Source organism: Miniopterus schreibersii (genome assembly GCF_964146895.1).
Source record: "Miniopterus schreibersii genome assembly, chromosome: 2".
NCBI classification, from domain to species: domain Eukaryota; kingdom Metazoa; phylum Chordata; class Mammalia; order Chiroptera; family Miniopteridae; genus Miniopterus; species Miniopterus schreibersii.
The window spans coordinates 140,263,902-140,280,884 of record NC_138102.1 but is presented as its reverse complement, the minus strand read 5'-3'; the positions used below and the strand labels follow the sequence as shown (position 1 = coordinate 140,280,884).

The 16,983-nt window shown below is 40.1% G+C and overlaps 1 protein-coding gene and 1 pseudogene across 2 annotated transcripts in view; one reads left to right on the top strand and one right to left on the bottom strand.

Moving 5' to 3' along the window:
• SP1 (Sp1 transcription factor) overlaps window positions 1-8,336 on the top strand; it is a 29,389-nt gene extending 21,053 nt beyond the window's left edge. The window contains exons 4-6 of the mRNA XM_081128021.1: window positions 3,207-3,375; window positions 6,434-6,633; window positions 7,637-8,336. Of these exons, the coding sequence (XP_080984147.1) occupies window positions 3,207-3,375; window positions 6,434-6,633; window positions 7,637-7,950 (683 nt within the window). The 3' untranslated portion in view covers window positions 7,951-8,336. The remainder of the gene's footprint in view (window positions 1-3,206; window positions 3,376-6,433; window positions 6,634-7,636) is intronic.
• A 7,448-nt stretch (window positions 8,337-15,784) lies between these two features.
• On the bottom strand, window positions 15,785-16,377 carry LOC308552730 (large ribosomal subunit protein eL21 pseudogene; annotated as a pseudogene). The gene has a single exon. The product of its transcript is annotated as a large ribosomal subunit protein eL21 pseudogene (transcript).
• Between the last annotated feature and the right edge of the window lie 606 nt (window positions 16,378-16,983).

Sequence of the window (16,983 nt, the reverse complement as noted above, 5' to 3'; positions counted from 1 at the left end):
GAAACCTGGGCATGTGCCCTGACCAGGAATTGAACTGTGACCTCCTTGTTCACGCTCAACCACTGAGCCATGCCAGCTGGGCAACATACGGTTTTAAATAGCCCCAGTATCTAAATATTTCTTTGTTTCTCTCTTTACCTAATTATACCCTGTCCTGAATTAACATTCTTATGTTTCGGTAAAATGGAGAAAGGTTTGCCTCTTTCCAGTTGATTTAGACAGAGGAGAACGGGGGTTAATGAATTACTTTTCTAATTTTAGTGGAGTTAGGTTAGCTTGGAAACTAGATCAAAGAAGATGATTTGTTTACCTGCACCACGGTTTTGTCCTTTTTCCCCCTTTTTATTCTTTTTTTATTATTAAATTACAATTTACATTCAATATTACTTTGTTATTAGTTTCAGATGTAACCATGGTTTTGTCTTATCTTGATTCTAAAGACCTATTGTAGATAGCTGGATCTATAGTTTCATAAATTTCTCTTCTGAAGGTAATTTTTGGTAGGTAACCAACTGTAGGTAATACTAACTAGCATCCTAACTAGCCTTGCCTGCTGAGCTGTTTGGGCTAATTTCAAAGGATAAATTCTTCACCCCCACTAGGGGGAGTTTACAGTCAGTAACAGTTTTTAAAGCAGGTTGATTAAACAAAATACTGTTGTATATCTTTTCTGTTTTTTAAAAAAAATTTTTGTATTGTTGACAGTATAACAGATATCATCCCCCATTTTCCCTGGTCTTTGCCCCCTCTGCCCAGGCCCTCCCCCCCTCCCCAGTCCTTCACCACATTATTGTCTGTGCCCATGGGCTAGGCACTTAAGTATAAGTTCTTGGTTTATCTCTTCCCATTCCCCCCATCCCCCAGATATGTCTGTCTGTTCCATGCCTCCATGTCTCTAGACTTACTTTGTTGGTCAGTTTATTTTGTTCATTAGATTCCTCAAATAAGTGAGATCATGTGATACTTGTCTTTCTCTGACTGGCTTATTTCACTTAGCCTAATAATCTCCAGGTCCATCCATGTTGTTTCAAAGGGCTCTTGTATACCTTATCCCATGATTTCTCACTGTGATTTACCCACAAGATATTTTCCTAATAATATTAACTATAATGTGTTGAATGTTTGTTATGTGACAGATATTATGCTAAGCACCTTACATGTATCATTTCATTTGTTTTTTACGATAACTTTATGAGATTGATAATACGAGAAGTGATTGCTCACTGTTAGAAGTTACTCAAATGGTAGTGCAGGAACTCATATCTAGGTCTGTTTTACTCCAGAACCTGTTCTTAACCCTGTACTCCAGTAATACCCAGTTTTAGCTCTGCCAGTATCATGAAAGTCTCAAAACAATCAAATTAAATTTATTTTAATGCCATAGGCTGGTACTTAGAAGTGGTAGAGCGAGCAGGAAAGCACAAGGAGAGCTTATTATTAGGCATAGTAACTCAAAATTATGTTTATGAGCTGAAAAGAGGAGATATTATGTACAGAAGTACAGTCAAGAGCCTAGATTTTAGATGGTAAGTCTGATCTACCCCATTTACTTAGTTCTCATCTTTATAGAGTAGATAAAACAAAGCAGGCCAATTCAAAACTCCATTTATAGAAATCTTAAATATGGTAGTCATTAACTTATTTATAAGGTGCTTTTGTAGGTAAATACTTACAGTAGATGTTTTGAAAACCTGAGAAGAATGTTATCTGCTCCTTTAAAAGTACACATTTGTCCACTGGCCTAGAGCAGTTTTTGAAAATGTCAAGTGTAACCAACCCATTAATGGTTCATAAAATCAACAGCACTAAGGGAAAAAAAATTAGAGTCTAGAAAATTTAAGAATACATTGTTTGTCATAAGGGTAAGGATTGTTTATGAAACTTTTGTTTCAGTTATATGTACTGGGTCACAGTGTGAAATATATTTTTTACTTTGGGTCACAGGTTTTAAAAGTTTGAAAAACACTGGTCTAGAGCTTTGTAAACATTTACCTTTTTTTTTTTTTTTTTTTTTAAATTTATCCAGGACAAAAATTAGTGATTTCATACACATTCATCTTTAAAAGTAAATGACATCGAGTGACATAATAAAATGTATGCTTTATATTTTCTTCCTTTTTCTAGCATTCTGAAAAGAATCCAGTTCCAAATCCAAACTTTCCTGGGGGTATAGCTAGCTTTTTCCTCTCCTCATTGCGTCAAAATTTACAATATACAGATATTATTCTCTGCTGAATATTCAGCACAATTTTTTTGCTCATTTCAGGAAGTTTTCCCTCTCAGGTTTTGTATGATTTCTAGTTTGGAATCCCGTAAAGTCTTATTTTTGGTCACTTTCATTTGGTTGCTTCCATAGTAGTTTAACTCAGGGATTGAATGAGAGATTTGTTGGATATCTTTCTGTAGCATTATATACCTTTATCTCATTCTTTTTAATGAATGTATAGTGGTCCATTGCATAAGGTTATAATTTATTTAGTGCCCCAATGGTATACATTTTGATTGTTTCTAGATTTTTGCTGTTACAGAAAACACTGTTGTCATATGTTTGTATATTACAGGACATTGCTGGTTCAAAGTGGAATTACTTTGATAATATGCATTTAAATTTTTAATAATATTGCCAAATTGGCCTTCAAAAAGTTGTTATAATTTGTCACTACGTATATAAAAAAAATGCCTATTTCCCCATACCCTTGCCAATGCTTGCATTATTAGAGTTTTAACTTTTTGTAATCTGATAGATGGAAAATTACAAAAGTTCAGTATAAATAGAGCTGCTCTTTTTTTTTTTTTTAATATCTTTATTGATTTCAGAGAGGAAGGGAGAGAGAAAGAAATATCAATGATGAGAGAGTCATCGGCTGCCTCCTGCACACCCTCTACTGGGGATTGAGCCCACAACCCGGGCATGTGCCCTGACCGGAAAGCGAACCTAGATCTCCTGGATCCTAGGTTGATGCTCAACCGTTGAGCCATGCCCAGCTGGGCTAGAGTTGCATTTTTAAAATTGAGTGAGATTGTCTATGTTTTCATATACTTAAATTGGCTCTTTGTATTTTCAGTGACAGTTATTGAGATTTCAAGTATGGTGATTCAAAGCTTTGAAGAAATGGTGCTATAATAAATGTAGTCACTGAGATGCCTGCAGCTATGATGATGTCTCCTATTTCCCACCTTTACCGTTTCTTTACTCTTAATTTCAGGTGATCATGGAGCTCAGCTTGGCCTCCATGGGGCTGGTGGTGATGGAATACATGATGACACAGCAGGAGGAGAGGAAGGAGAGAACAGCCCAGATCCCCAACCTCAAGCTGGTCGGAGGACCCGGCGGGAAGCGTGCACCTGCCCCTACTGTAAAGACAGTGAAGGAAGGTAAGTTGAATAAGCCAGTATCTTTTTTTTTTTAATCCTCACCTGAGGATATTTTTTCTGTTGCTTTTCGGGGGGGGGGGGGAGATGTAAGAAAGACACATCAGTTGGTTGCCTCCTGTATGAGCCCCAACCTGAGTGGGATGAACCTGCAACCCAGGTATGTGCCCGTGGTCGGAACTGAACCCGGGACCCTTCAGTACACAGACCGACACACTAACCACTGAGCCAAACCAACTAGGTCTAAGCCAGTATCTTAAGAGTAGTATAAAGAAGAAAAATTAAAGGATTTGGAGGTAAGAAGAGGGTTGGGTTTTTTTTGTTTGTTTTTGTGTTGTTGTTTTTTAACATTTAAAACTTGGCAGTGTTGCAGAAGGATCAGAGAGAACACAATACATTTGGTCAGGTTATATTATAGGATCTTGGTTGCAGCTCTGATCCTTTCATTGACTCTTAAGACATTGGGCCTTAATCAGTGCCTGCTTCCTCTTAGAGATAAGGAAATCAGATGGAGCCAGCTGGTCTAATGATTGTTACCATATGTCTCTCTATATATTTAAATATATTTTTATTGATTTCATAGAGAGGAAGGGAGAGGGAGAAAGAGATAGAAACATCAGTGATGAGAGAGAGTCATTGATCAGTTGCTTCCCTCTTGCATGCTTCCTTCTGGGGATAGAACCTGTAAGCTGGGCATGTGCCCTGACAGAGAATCGAATTGTGACCTCCTGGTTCATAGGTCAACACTCAAGCACTGAGCCAGGCTGGCCTGGCCCATATGTCTATTTTGAGATGGTTTTAACAATGTTGCTTGTAAAATAGCCTTGCAAACAAAGAAATATACCTACACTATTGTGTTTTTACAATGGCTTATGAGAGTCTTATTTTCCCTCAAAATAGACAAAAATGCTTAGAACAGATAGAAAATTCTTCCATTAGGGACTCTAACATGTCCTGCAGAACAAAGTTCTGACAATTTTCTTAGTTGGAGTACTTGGTATTCAATATTATCTCTGGAGAGTTCCAAGTTCTATTTTTTTCCTTCAAGTCACTGCTTTTTTTTTTTAAAATCCTCACTTGAGGATATTTTTCCCATTGCTTTTCAGAGAGAGTGGAAGCGGGGGGGGGGGTAGAGGGGAGAGAAGCAGAAATATCAATGTGAAAGAGACACATCAATTGGTTACCTCCTGCACATGCTCCGACTGGGGGCCAGGAATCAAGCCTACAACCAAGCTATGTGCCCTTGGCTGAAATTGAACCCAGGACCCTTCAGTCCTCGGGCCAATGCTCTAATCACTGAGCCAAACCAACTAGGCTTTTTTTATATATATATGTTTTTCTTGATTTGAGAGAGGGAGAGAGAGAGAGGCATTTATTCGAGAAACATGGCTCGGCTGCCTCCTGCACACCCCCTACTGGGGATCGAGCCCACAGCCCAGAGTGTGTGCCCTGACCAGGAATCGTGCCCCTCCAGCTGGGCAAGTCACTGCTTTTTGAGAAAATAGAAAGATACATAGTGTTTAAGTACCTTTGAAAAAAAATTTGTTAAAGTTTTTTCCCAGTAAAAATAAGCATTAAAATAAGAAAAGTACTAAAACAAGAAATAATTTTGAGTTATTTGTTGGTTAACCCTGCATTACCCGAAAAACCTGAATTAAAAGCAGTGTGAATATGGTTAGAACGTTGGCCTGTACACTGGAGGGTCTTGGGTTCCATTTCTGGTCAAGGGCAGGTCCCTCAGTTGCAGGTTTAGTTTCCACCCCGGGCAGGGTGCATGTGAGAGGCAACCAGTCAATGTCTCTCTCTCACATCGATGTCTCTCTCTCCCACATCAATGTCTCCCCCCTTCGCCCCTCTAGAAATCAATGAAAAAAATATCCTCTGGTGGGGATTAACCAGAAACAACAGCAACAACACGAAGTACAATGGTGTTTACCTTTAACAAAGCTTAAAGTGGATTTAAATTTTTATTTTTTAAAAAATATATTTTTATTGATTTCAGAGAGAGGAAAGGAGAGGGAGAGAGAGATAGAAGCATCAATGATGAGAGAGTCATTGATCGGCTGCCTCCTGCACACCCCCGACTGGGGATCGAGCCCACACCCGGGGGGCATGTGCCCTGACCGGGAATCGAACCTTATCGCCTGGATCCTAGGTCTACGCTCAACCGCTGAGCCGTGCCCAGCCGGGCAGATTTAAATTTTTGAAGGAACTTCTTGGATTTCCAGCTAAGTGTTATTTCATTTCCATTATGTTTTTATCCTTCTGCTAATATGTGCTGTTAAAACCAAAAAAAAGTCCCTCTTGGAAATTTCCCCAGTGCCCACTAATGGATCACACATGGAACAAATTGGTTTGGCAAAAATGTTTCAGAGCTGATTCCTAAAGGGAGCTTAGTATCTGCTCCATACAAGGAATAATTTTTTACAAATCTTGAATTAATTAGGGTTCTTATTCCCCTCTTTAACTTTCATTCAGTTCATCTTCCTCTTCCACTGAACTCCCTGATACTGCTTTAGCTTTTCAGCTATTAATCTTCACCATTTGGCTCTTGACTTTTTAGGGAAAAAGTTCTATAGGGGTAAAATATTTTCCTTAAAGTTCTTAACCAGGTGCTTAAATGGAGAAACCCTTTGCTCACAAGTAAGTTCCTTAGCCAAAAAGACCACCTTATTCACAATAGTTCCTGTGGAAAATGCTTGTATTGAGACTTAAACTTCTTGAAAAATACAACAAAATGCCCCACAGACTTCACAAATCACCGTGAGAGTGATTATTTCTTCAAACATCAAAATTGATTAAAGATAAGGAAAGCAGAGAAGAGCAAATGTCTGGTAGAGAGGAAACCTACAACTTGAATTTTGGGTATTAAGAACCAGAATCAGCTAAAGATTTTGATACAATAAAGAGAAGCCATTAAAAAAAAAAAAAGTTGCCTGGCTGGCGTGGCTCAGTAGTTTGGGTTAGTTTTGAGTGCGTCGGGTAATTGCTGTTGACACTTCGTTGTTCTTTAATTTTTATCTCTAGAATGAATGATGAATAGTTGTATTCTCATTTTCAGGGGCTCTGGAGATCCTGGCAAAAAGAAACAGCACATTTGCCACATTCAAGGCTGTGGCAAAGTATATGGCAAGACCTCACACCTACGGGCACACTTGCGCTGGCACACAGGCGAGAGGCCATTCATGTGTACCTGGTCATACTGTGGGAAACGCTTCACACGTTCGGATGAGCTGCAGAGGCACAAACGCACACACACAGGTGAGCAGGAGCCTGGGGAAGAAAAAAATAGTAATAGACCAGAATGGAAAGGCACCAAATATACCTATGAAATAACTAAAAATACTTAGCAACTTACATTTGAAACTAAATGTATGGATCACAAATGGAATTGGAGTTCATCTGGAAAAACTTTAAGAAGGAAGGAGCTTCCTGGCCAATGGTTGAGTTGAGCATTGTCCCGTCAACCAGGAGGTTGCCAGTTTGATTCCCCATCAGGGCAGGTGCCTGGGTTGCAGTCTTGAGTCCCTGGTGGGGGGCGTAGCTCATCTCAATGTTTCTCTCTCATTGATGTTTCTGTCTCTCTCTCCTTCTCCCTTCCTCTCTTTGAAATCAGTTTTAAGAAATTATATAAAATACAATAAAATTTTTAGAAAAAAGGAAGGAGCTAGGTTTTGAGTGGAATTTTGGAGGATCCCATTACTCTTGTTAGTCCTGCCAGACTTTTGTGTTCTATTCCTTCCTTTCTGAGCACAAACCTACCTACCTACCTTCCTTCCTTTTTTCTTTTTCATTTATTCCCCTCCTCCCTGGTACCAGAACACCAAGTTTCCTTTGAAAACAATCCCTCTCTCTGCATTCTTAGTTGTGTGGTTTGGGTGGGATTGATCCTACTCCTACCTCCTGGAATGGGCTGTGATTGGCTTAAACTAGTCATTGTGTCCCTTCCCCACAGGATGTTTGGTTCAAGGGGTGGGCAATTAAGTTTGTTCAGGAAGAGTGAAACTTGGGACTTAAGCTGGGAATGCAGGGCCACAGACACTTTCTCCTTGGGTTTGTGGTGTGAAGATGCCAGGAACTGCTACTCCCCAACCCTTACCTATTCTTCCTCCAAAAAGCAAAAGATACTCACCAGGTTTTTCGTGCTTTTATCACCTTTTAAAACTGGCCTAATATTCTGCCTGATAAAGTTTGAAAGCAGTAATTGGACAAGGTACCCTGTACTTCCTGAGATGATTGTTTATCTTTCTCTTTTTTTACTTAGGTGAGAAGAAATTTGCCTGCCCTGAGTGTCCCAAGCGCTTCATGAGGAGTGACCACCTGTCAAAGCATATCAAGACCCACCAGAATAAGAAGGGAGGCACAGGCGTAGCCCTGAGTGTGGGCACTTTGCCCCTGGACAGTGGGGCAGGTTCAGAAGGCAGTGGTGCTGCCACTTCTTCAGCCCTTATTACCACCAATATGGTAGCCATGGAGGCCATCTGTCCAGAGGGTATTGCCCGTCTTGCTAACAGTGGCATCAACGTCATGCAGGTGGCGGATCTGCAGTCCATTAATATCAGTGGCAATGGCTTCTGAGATCAGGCACCTGGGGCCAGAGACGTATGGGCTATACCCATTAATCCTGAGATGCAAGGTAGCATGGGTCCAAGAGACATGTGGGAGAGAGAGCCATGAGACATTAAAATGCATGGTGGTGGGAAGAATTGGAGGGATATAAGAGAAGAGATGGGGTCCTGGCACTCACCTATATCATCAGTACCTCCTTGAAGTGGGAAACATTAGTGAAAATTCTGAGTGCCACACTTTGGTGAGCATTTGTTTGACCCCAGTTTCTTAACATTTCTTACCCCAGCCTCCCTGTCCTTCGTTTCCCTTCTCAGCTCCCTCATGATGGATTCCCCCCCTTTCCTAAAGCCATCATGCCTTGATAAATATATATGATCATTGAAATACTTTTTAACAAAAAAAACACAGATTCTATATTATATATATATATATATATATATAAAAGATATATAGAGATGCATTTGCAGGGGTTGGCTGGGAGAAGGAAAGAGACCATTCTGTGACCAAAATACCTTGGTCATTTTTTTTATATTGCCTTATTTCCTTATGGCTGAGCCTTGTGACACATCAAGCTTCTGTAGATGCTGTCTTGGCTTCCCACTTAGATTAAGCATCCATATGCTCTGCTTTTAGTTTATATATACATACATAATGTTTTTCCTTAATTTTGTCTTTTTATTTGGGATCAGCTTCTTGCACTCCTTTCCAGACTCAATCCTTTCTGTCTCCCTTTCTCTTACCTGATCATTTCATGTTCTTGGCCGTGATCTCCGGATAAGGCACTTCTGTGAATCTTTTGAAGTCCTTAGTCCCAGCAGCAGAATAGAGAAACCGTGAAGCCCAGGGTGATGCTTGAAGTAACTGTGGAGAGAGTGTTCAAAATACTACTGACGCAGGCACCTCTTGGTGCTGGAGAGTCAAATGCACCTCTATCAGCTGCTCTAAGCATCAAGATTCAGAAGTATTTCTATGTAATTGTACAAGAGACCCTTTGAGGGTTATAATCTGGGATTGGTTTGTATAAACTATCAAAAGATGGTCAAATAATAGGTGGGGGCTTTTAATAGGAAAATGATGTGCTCAGAAGTGGAAGTGACTCAAGTAGTCCAGTTCAGGAGTTAGTGGAGTATTTGGACTTTGTACCCCTGTCTTCCAAGGTGGCTCTAAGCTTTGATTTCACATAACCTCCTGAGCTCACATTCTGAAAGGAAGTTTACTTCCTCTTTTGAACATCCCCAGTAGTTTCTTTTCCATTATGTTATTAAGGAGCATCAGGCAATGAATCTGTTCCAGGTTTCCATTCTGCAGAACTCCAGAGCATATACTAGTGGCAAGGCAGTGGTTCTTTGATCTTTTCCCTTAACTCTTCCTTGGGTGGTTCCTAAGGGAAAAGGAAGCACATGATCATGGGACTGATAGCCCAGAACAAAAAGAAATCTTGTCTTACCACTGTGGTTTATAGGAGAGATTGGAAGAAGCCATCCTGCTTTCTTCAAGGCCTAATTCCTGAAGAGACTGATCCAAAAATTATAGCGGCAGGGAACTCAGTGCATTTGGTACTGAGATTTAAATGCAACCAGAGTTGTCCTCAAGGCCCAGCCATTAAAACATCGTCTCTCTTGACCTTCTGGTATCTTGTCAGAGGGCTTTTCACTGTGAGGAAGTGTGGAAATGGCTGTGTGTATGCGTGTAATCTGTTAGATTGGGGATAGGTTTTCTGTTAGCCATTACTAAAAGAGACCTGCAATAAAAATTACCCTGATCTGATAGTGAAGTGTTTGTGTATGACTGTGAATGTGTGTTTGTGCCTGTATATATCTACACACAGATGAGAAATTATATTTAAAATTGTTGAAAAATAAATCAAATTCAGATCAAAATGCCTTTCAGGCCCATTACCTAGAAATCTATTTTTAAACCTGGGTATGTTCCTGAGGTCATTTCTTTGCTTATACTAATAAATTAGCTACAATTATGAATGGGGGATATTCTACTGCACTTTTAAAAGAAGAAACTATTTTTGTGTTTGAAAGTGAAACCATCTATAGCAGACTCTTAGTTCCTTTCATAAATATTTTTACCTTGACTACAAATAGATGATGCTATGATTCCACTATATATTTTATATAAAATCTATCCGAATTAGGGTTTGGGTAAGTTTGTGTTGTTTAACCTGAAAATACAATAACTGTTAATATTCTAAACAGTAATTCACTCCATTTGGTTCTTTTTCTGAAGATTAATACTGTTTTTAACACTCAGGAACCATTGCAAGGAACTTTCCCCAGATCAAATTTTGTTAATACTAAAGTAAAAGTCATCCATGTCCAAACACATGCCACACCCTTTATTCCCTGAAAGGCAGAACTTAGAACCTGTTACTTTTTGTCTATAATCATGTACATAGGCATCTTTTGGAGGAAAGGGGCAGGATTAACTCACTGGAGTTTGCAGTATTTTACTAGAGCATTTCAAGAAATGGAATCTTCCCCAGTATGAAATTATTAGCTACAAACTAGCTTAATGAAGCTGAGAACTATGAGCTTTTGGAATATTATTTTGATGATGTTTCTTTCTGGGATGGAATATTGGTTTACCCTCCACCCCTTTCATTAGCATTACTGTGAGTGAATTTATATCTAGTTCTTTCCATTTGCCCTGTTTTCTTCTCACCAAGGAGCTCCAGATCCAGTATCTTGTTTGGCCCCACAACTGAAGCAGCTTCTGCTTTTGTCTCCCAGCAGCAGTGAGCCACTCAGTCTTTTCCACAGGAAGTTAGGAGCCTACATTCCTGAGTCAGAAGCTTATTGCTGAAAAATCCCTTTCCCTGAACTTTTGGCCAGCAGAAATTAATGTAACTGACAGGCATATTGATCCTAAAAATTTTAACATGAGTTCCTTTTTTATTTAATTTTTTTAAGTGACCAAACCTGGCAGGGCAGGGCATGCCCAAAGGAATGGTAACATTGTAACACTCCCTGGTCCTTTCAGGTTGCCCATTCACTTTCATCAGCTTATCATTTGACTGCCTCACTTTTTACCCAGAGCAGTAACAACCCACACCATCATCTTCCTTCAGGGACCTCCCAGTTGGCACCATGTTTGTAGGTGCTATGCAGAATGAAATTTAATCGGTATTTCTCAGCCTGGTTCAGAATAAATAGAACCCTTGATCCCAGGGAGTATAGACTGCAGTGTGGAGTAAAGATTATGATTGGGGGAGGATTAGAGACAAAAGCTGTAAATTACTATGGCTGATTGATTCATTTCTATATACATATATATATTTTTTGCTTTTGTATATCCTATATAGGAAACTAAGCATTGTATTTTTTTAACAAATCTGAGAAAGCACTATGAACTGCAGATGTTTGACTTTCAGAATATATTTTGTATTAATATCTTCACATTGTGTGAATACTGGAAGCTGCAGATCTTTGCTAGGACGCAATAAATTTATATACTTTTTGAGGGGTTCTTTTGAGGGTATTAATCAAGCCCCTGTAATGCTTTGGGGGAGCCCTGGTGCTACTTGCTTTAAAGTTTTCATTCAGTTGTAAGTACCCTGATGCCTTTTGGACCTTGAGATCACATCAAATGAGTTTTGGAGATCCAGGTACCAAGGAAATTAGAATAGTCTAGCTGCCTCAAATGAAGTGCCCTTTGCATAGCTCTCCTTCCCCTTATTCAAAGCTGGGTAGCCTCTTCAGGTTGGGAGGGAGAAATGTGAAATCTCAGAGTTTCATCTCCCTTAGAAGAGAGCCAGTAACTTATGTGCAAGGATGAAAGGTGGCAGCAGTAGCTTTGGGGAAAGGGAGGAGGACATGGCACTTCTCCAACCCCGGAAAACTGCTTTTGAAAACTGCTGATAAAATATGGGCAGGTTGCTTTACTTTTGTTTGGGAGCCTGTGTGCTCTGGTGCCTCTCTTGGCTCTCCTCCTGGGGTACAGACCTCTTCTAGGAGGATGAGCAGTCCAGCTTTGAGGTTGACCTGTTTCTTTTCTTTGTCTGCCTTCCCTAAACACCAGCCCCCAGGAGGACATAAAGCAACCTTAAGCTTAAATTCCTTCTCCCTCTCCTAGATTTGGCTTGCTTGCCTTAGATTTGAAGTCTGGGAAAGAAAAAAAAGGGGCATTGTCCCTGGATTTGTTTCTCCTATAGGTCGTCTCCACTTTGACTTCCCAAACTCAAAAAGATTTCTTCCACAAAGTTCATTTGAGAGAAATGACTGTTTTGTCCCATTTCCCCCTTACCAACAAACAACTCCAGCCTTTCCTTGTATCTGCTATGGGAGGAGAGGTGTGGTGATTGTCCCTCAACTTCCTTCAGTATCACATGGGAAAAAGCATAAATGGGATTAAGCTGGGACTGCAAGTAGTGACAACTGTGGATATCTCTCCTGGAGTGTGTTTTTCTCTTCCTCACCTTCAGGAATGACACTGTGCCTTCTCCACAAGGGAATGGGCTTTGTCTGCTCAGTCCTTCACTTTCCCAGCAACTGTTCTTGAACAGTGGGGACAAGGGCAGGTCTTCATATTTCTGATCACCCCTTTCCCCCAATGGCATCCCATAGCTAGCTCTCACCTGAAATCTAGGGCTCAAAGACTTAGGGGAAAGATGGGGAAAATACACTGAGATTGACCTGAGGAGTCCCCTTCTTCACACACAGATGGCAGCTGCCCTAGGGCCTGCTTCCTATTCCTGTGTTTGTCATCCTTGGGTGGGAGGGGCGTTGCTCCAGTTTCTGGTGCCTAAAACAAGTTTATTTCAACTCTGGCGATAACCAGTCTTCATACCACTGTTGCCTTTTTAAACTTCCTAATAATCTCATGCTGTGTTTGTTGTTGATTCCAAGATGATCACCTGAGCTGTGTGGGGAAATACTTTTAAATGCTCTTTCATCTTGTTCTTTCCCGCCCCCCTGATTCTGTATGTATGATGCTAATCTCTTTCAGTTTCTTCCTGCTCTTTTGTATCTTTCTTTCTTGTGTCTCCTACCTTTTGTCTCTGGGTGTTTGGGGGCTTTTTTTTTTTTTTTTTTTTTTTGCCTTTTTGTACAAAGATTAGTTTCAATGTAGTCTGTAGCTCCTTTGTAAGCCAATTAAAAGTTTTTGGTTTTTTTTTTTTAATAAAAAGATGTCTCTGGTGTGTTGAGAGGGTTGGGAATGGGGAGGATATGGCTATAACTTCATATACTGAACCCAACAAAGGTTTCCCGCTACACCTTTGTGCTCCTATACATGCACAGTTGCCCTACACTTAACTTCCACATAAACGGTATCATGACCAGATCAGTGTGCCATGACTTCATAGAAATATGGAGGTCCAAGAGGAACAAAGGCATCACTGACTTTTTTGTTTAGTAAGCTTTTTATTTTGGGATACTTTTACATTTAAAGGAAGGTTGCAGAGATAGCACAAAGGGTTCTCATATACCTCTTCCCCAGTTTTCTCCATTGTTAGCATTGTCATGGAACATTGTCAAAACTAAGAAACAGACATTGGTACATTACACTAGTTAAACCTCAAGCTCTAGGTTTCACTAGTTTTTCCACTGATGTCCTCTTTCTGTTCCAGGGTCCATTCCAGGATACCACACTGCATTTAGTTGATGTATTTACCCAGTCTCCTCTAGTCTGTGACAGTTTTTGTTTTTCATAACCAGGACAGTCTTTGGGAGTATTACCCCAGTGTCCTGTAGAATATCCCCAAATCTGTATTTGATGTTTTTCTCTTATTAGACTGAACTGATGGGTTTTTGGGAAAAATACCATCTAAGTGAAATGCTCTCATCACATCCTGTCAAGGAGTATGTGATAACCACATGACATTACTGATGCTAACCTTCATCACTTGGTTAAGGTGTTTGCCAGGTTTATCCAGTTTCTCTTTCCCTAGTTGTATGCAAGTCAATTAAGTCTACACCTTTAATGGTAATTAAACTTCCTCTATGTAGTACCTACATAGAGTGTCTCCCCCATTAATTTATATGCACTCTTTTTTTTCATACTTGGGTTAAATTAAATATTGGGTAAATATATAGTTTGTTAAAACCCAATACTACATTATTTTTGTTGCTAAAATTGTCCCAGCTTTGGTCATTGCAAGCTCTTTCAGGTTGGTTCGTGTGTCTCTTTGATGTCTACATCCTTTTATTTTTTTGAACCCTTTCTTGCTTTCTGATAAACAAGATGCTTTGGGCTCATCTTGTATTTTCCCTGTGCTGGCCCTAAAATCAGGCTTTTCTCCAAGGAGTCTTGGTGGTTTTTAAATTTTATAAAAAATATGTTTTTATTGATTGTAGAGAGAGAGAGAAGGGAGAGGGAGAGAGAGAAAAACATCAATATGAGATGGGTTGCCTCCCATAGGTTCCCCAACCAGGGATTGAACACAACCTGGGTATGTGCCCTAACCGGTGACCTTTTGGTGTATGGGACGATGCTCAACCAACTGAGCCACACCAACGAGGGCCTTGGTGGTTATTGTAGAATTGTGTTTGGGAACCGAGGTCTAGCCCTAATTTTACATTCAGTTAATACCAGCCTGTTTGTAACATGATTGAATCTGGATTGTGAACCTATCTGAAACTGAAATTGAAATTATTTTGACAGCCTTTCCGACTTTCCATCAACCTACAGCTTCACTTCCTTTCCTACCTGTGTAAGAATCCTTGATCAATTGTTTATACTTGACTACCAACATTCTCGATTATCATGCTCATTTGACTTCCTATGTCTGCTTTGTCAATCACTTAGCCATGGGTAAACTCAGCCATTTGATTTCCTTATGTCCATCAGCAATAGGACATTTTAACATTGGGCTTTATTGGGGGAGGGGGGATGCCGTTTTGGTTTTTGTTTTTTATTTTTTGTTTTGTTTTGCAGCCTTAAGTGGGTCTTTAATACTGATGCCATCCATTCAATTAACATTTATTGAGCCCTTACTATGTGCTGTGTACTAAGTTGGGTTGAAGATAAAAAATAAAATAAGACAGGCCCTGCCACCAAGTACTTCGTAGTCTGGTGAGTGAGACAGATGCCATTAATTGCAAATTTCCGAGTCCTGACCCCATTTTTTAGCAGATGATTTGCTTTGTATTTCATGGAAAAAATGGAAGCATGAATTCCCTCAAACTTCCCTCTCCTAGCCCCACGAACATCAATGTATTCACCAATTTCTTAGGAGAAAATATTTTTCCTTTGTAAGCTCAATTCTGTCACTTGTGCTCCTTTTCTTAGATTTCTTTTTCTTTAGTTTCAGATTTCCTCCTTTTATCTTTAGTTTTGTCTGGGTTCTCTTGTCAGCCCATCAGCATGTTAAAATCCCTTCCCTCCCTCCATTTTGTAAACTTCTGCTTCCTCTTCAAGCTACTGACCTAGTTCTTTTCATTTCCAAAGTTATCAAAAATACACTCAATTTTCCTCTTCTTTTATTCACCCCTCAGGGCACTTTGTTCAGCACCCATCATTTACCAAATTGTTTCTTACAAACATCTGCTACCTGGTTGCAGCTCCAGTCATTAGCCTCAGACTTCACTGCAACTAGGTGCATTTTAGAGCTTTCTTCCCATGGAATGTGAAACTGTTACTCTCCTAGCTCTCTGTCATCCTTTCAGACTATTCTTATTAGTCTCCTTCATAGGCATTTCTTCTGTCCCTTGAATCAGTTGGTGTTTCCGTTTTGTGTCCTTTCTGTATTCTACCTTTCACCCCCTCAAGCAAGTTACATCTACTCTAGTTACAAAATACATGTTGGTAACTCCTAATTTTTAAAAGTTTTTTTTAGGACACAAAGTTTTCTTTATTTTTTTAGGGGAAGGGATACCACACTTCTACCCAATTAAGAGAAACATTCTTATCAGTACTGAGGTCTTTTTTTTTACACTTATCATGCCATGAATTCATAGGGAACGAGTTCCAGCAGCTCAGGCTCCTTTCCATTGGTTCTCACAAAGCGTGCTTCTCTGGGTGGAGCAGGCTGACGCTTCAGTTGAACCCAGGTACCTTTCTCTTCGGCTTGCTTCTTTTTCTGATCATTTTCCTTCATACATTTCAGGAAGCTATCTCGGCTCTTAAAGTGCTTAATATGCTCAATACTTACATTAATTCTCAAGAATCTTGCCCTTAACTTGTTTGTTCCCAACAATGCTCACCGCATGCTGGGTGACATTGTAGACTCTTCCAGTTTTGCCATGGTAACATTTGTGGGGCATTCCTTTTTGAACAGTGCCCATTCCCTTGATGTCTGTAATATCACCTTTCTTGTAGATGTGCGTGTATGTGGCCAAACAACTCCATGTTTTCTAAAAGGTCTAGAGAACATTTAGCGGGTGCCTCTCCTCTTTCCCTTTGTGATGGTCATTTTGGCAAATTACTGGAAGATGGCAGTTCTGGCCAAAAGGCCCAAATTTATTTATTTTTTAATATGTCTTTATTGATTTCAGAGAGAAGAAGGGAGAGGGAGAGAGAGAGATACAAACATGAATGATGAGAGAGTCACTGATCGGCTGCCTCCTGCACACCCCCTACTGGGGATCGAGCCATAATCCCGGCCATGTGACCTGACCGGGAATTGAACTGCTGTCTCCTGGGAATTGAACTGCTGTCCCCTGGATCATAGGTCAATGCTCAACCACTGAGCCACGCTGGCCAGGCCTAAATCTTTTTCTTTTTTTAACACTTTCTTAAATGTATTGGAGTGACAATGGTTAATATGAATATACAGGTTTCAGATGTGGGTTTCTGTGTCACAAGATCTGTGTATTGCTCTGCGTGCCCACCACCCAACGTCATATATCTTCTCCCGTCACCATATATTAAGACTCCCTTCACCCTCCCGCCCGTACTCCCAAATCTTTTTTTTTAAAGTATTTTTGAATGAGTTAATTTTTTTTATTGATTTCAGAGAGAGGAAGAGAGAGAGAGAAACATCAGTGATGAGAGAGAGTCATTGATCGGCTGCCTCCTGCACACACTCTACTGGGGATCAAGCCTGAAACCAGGCATGTGCCATGTGCCCTGACTGGGAATCAAACCATGACC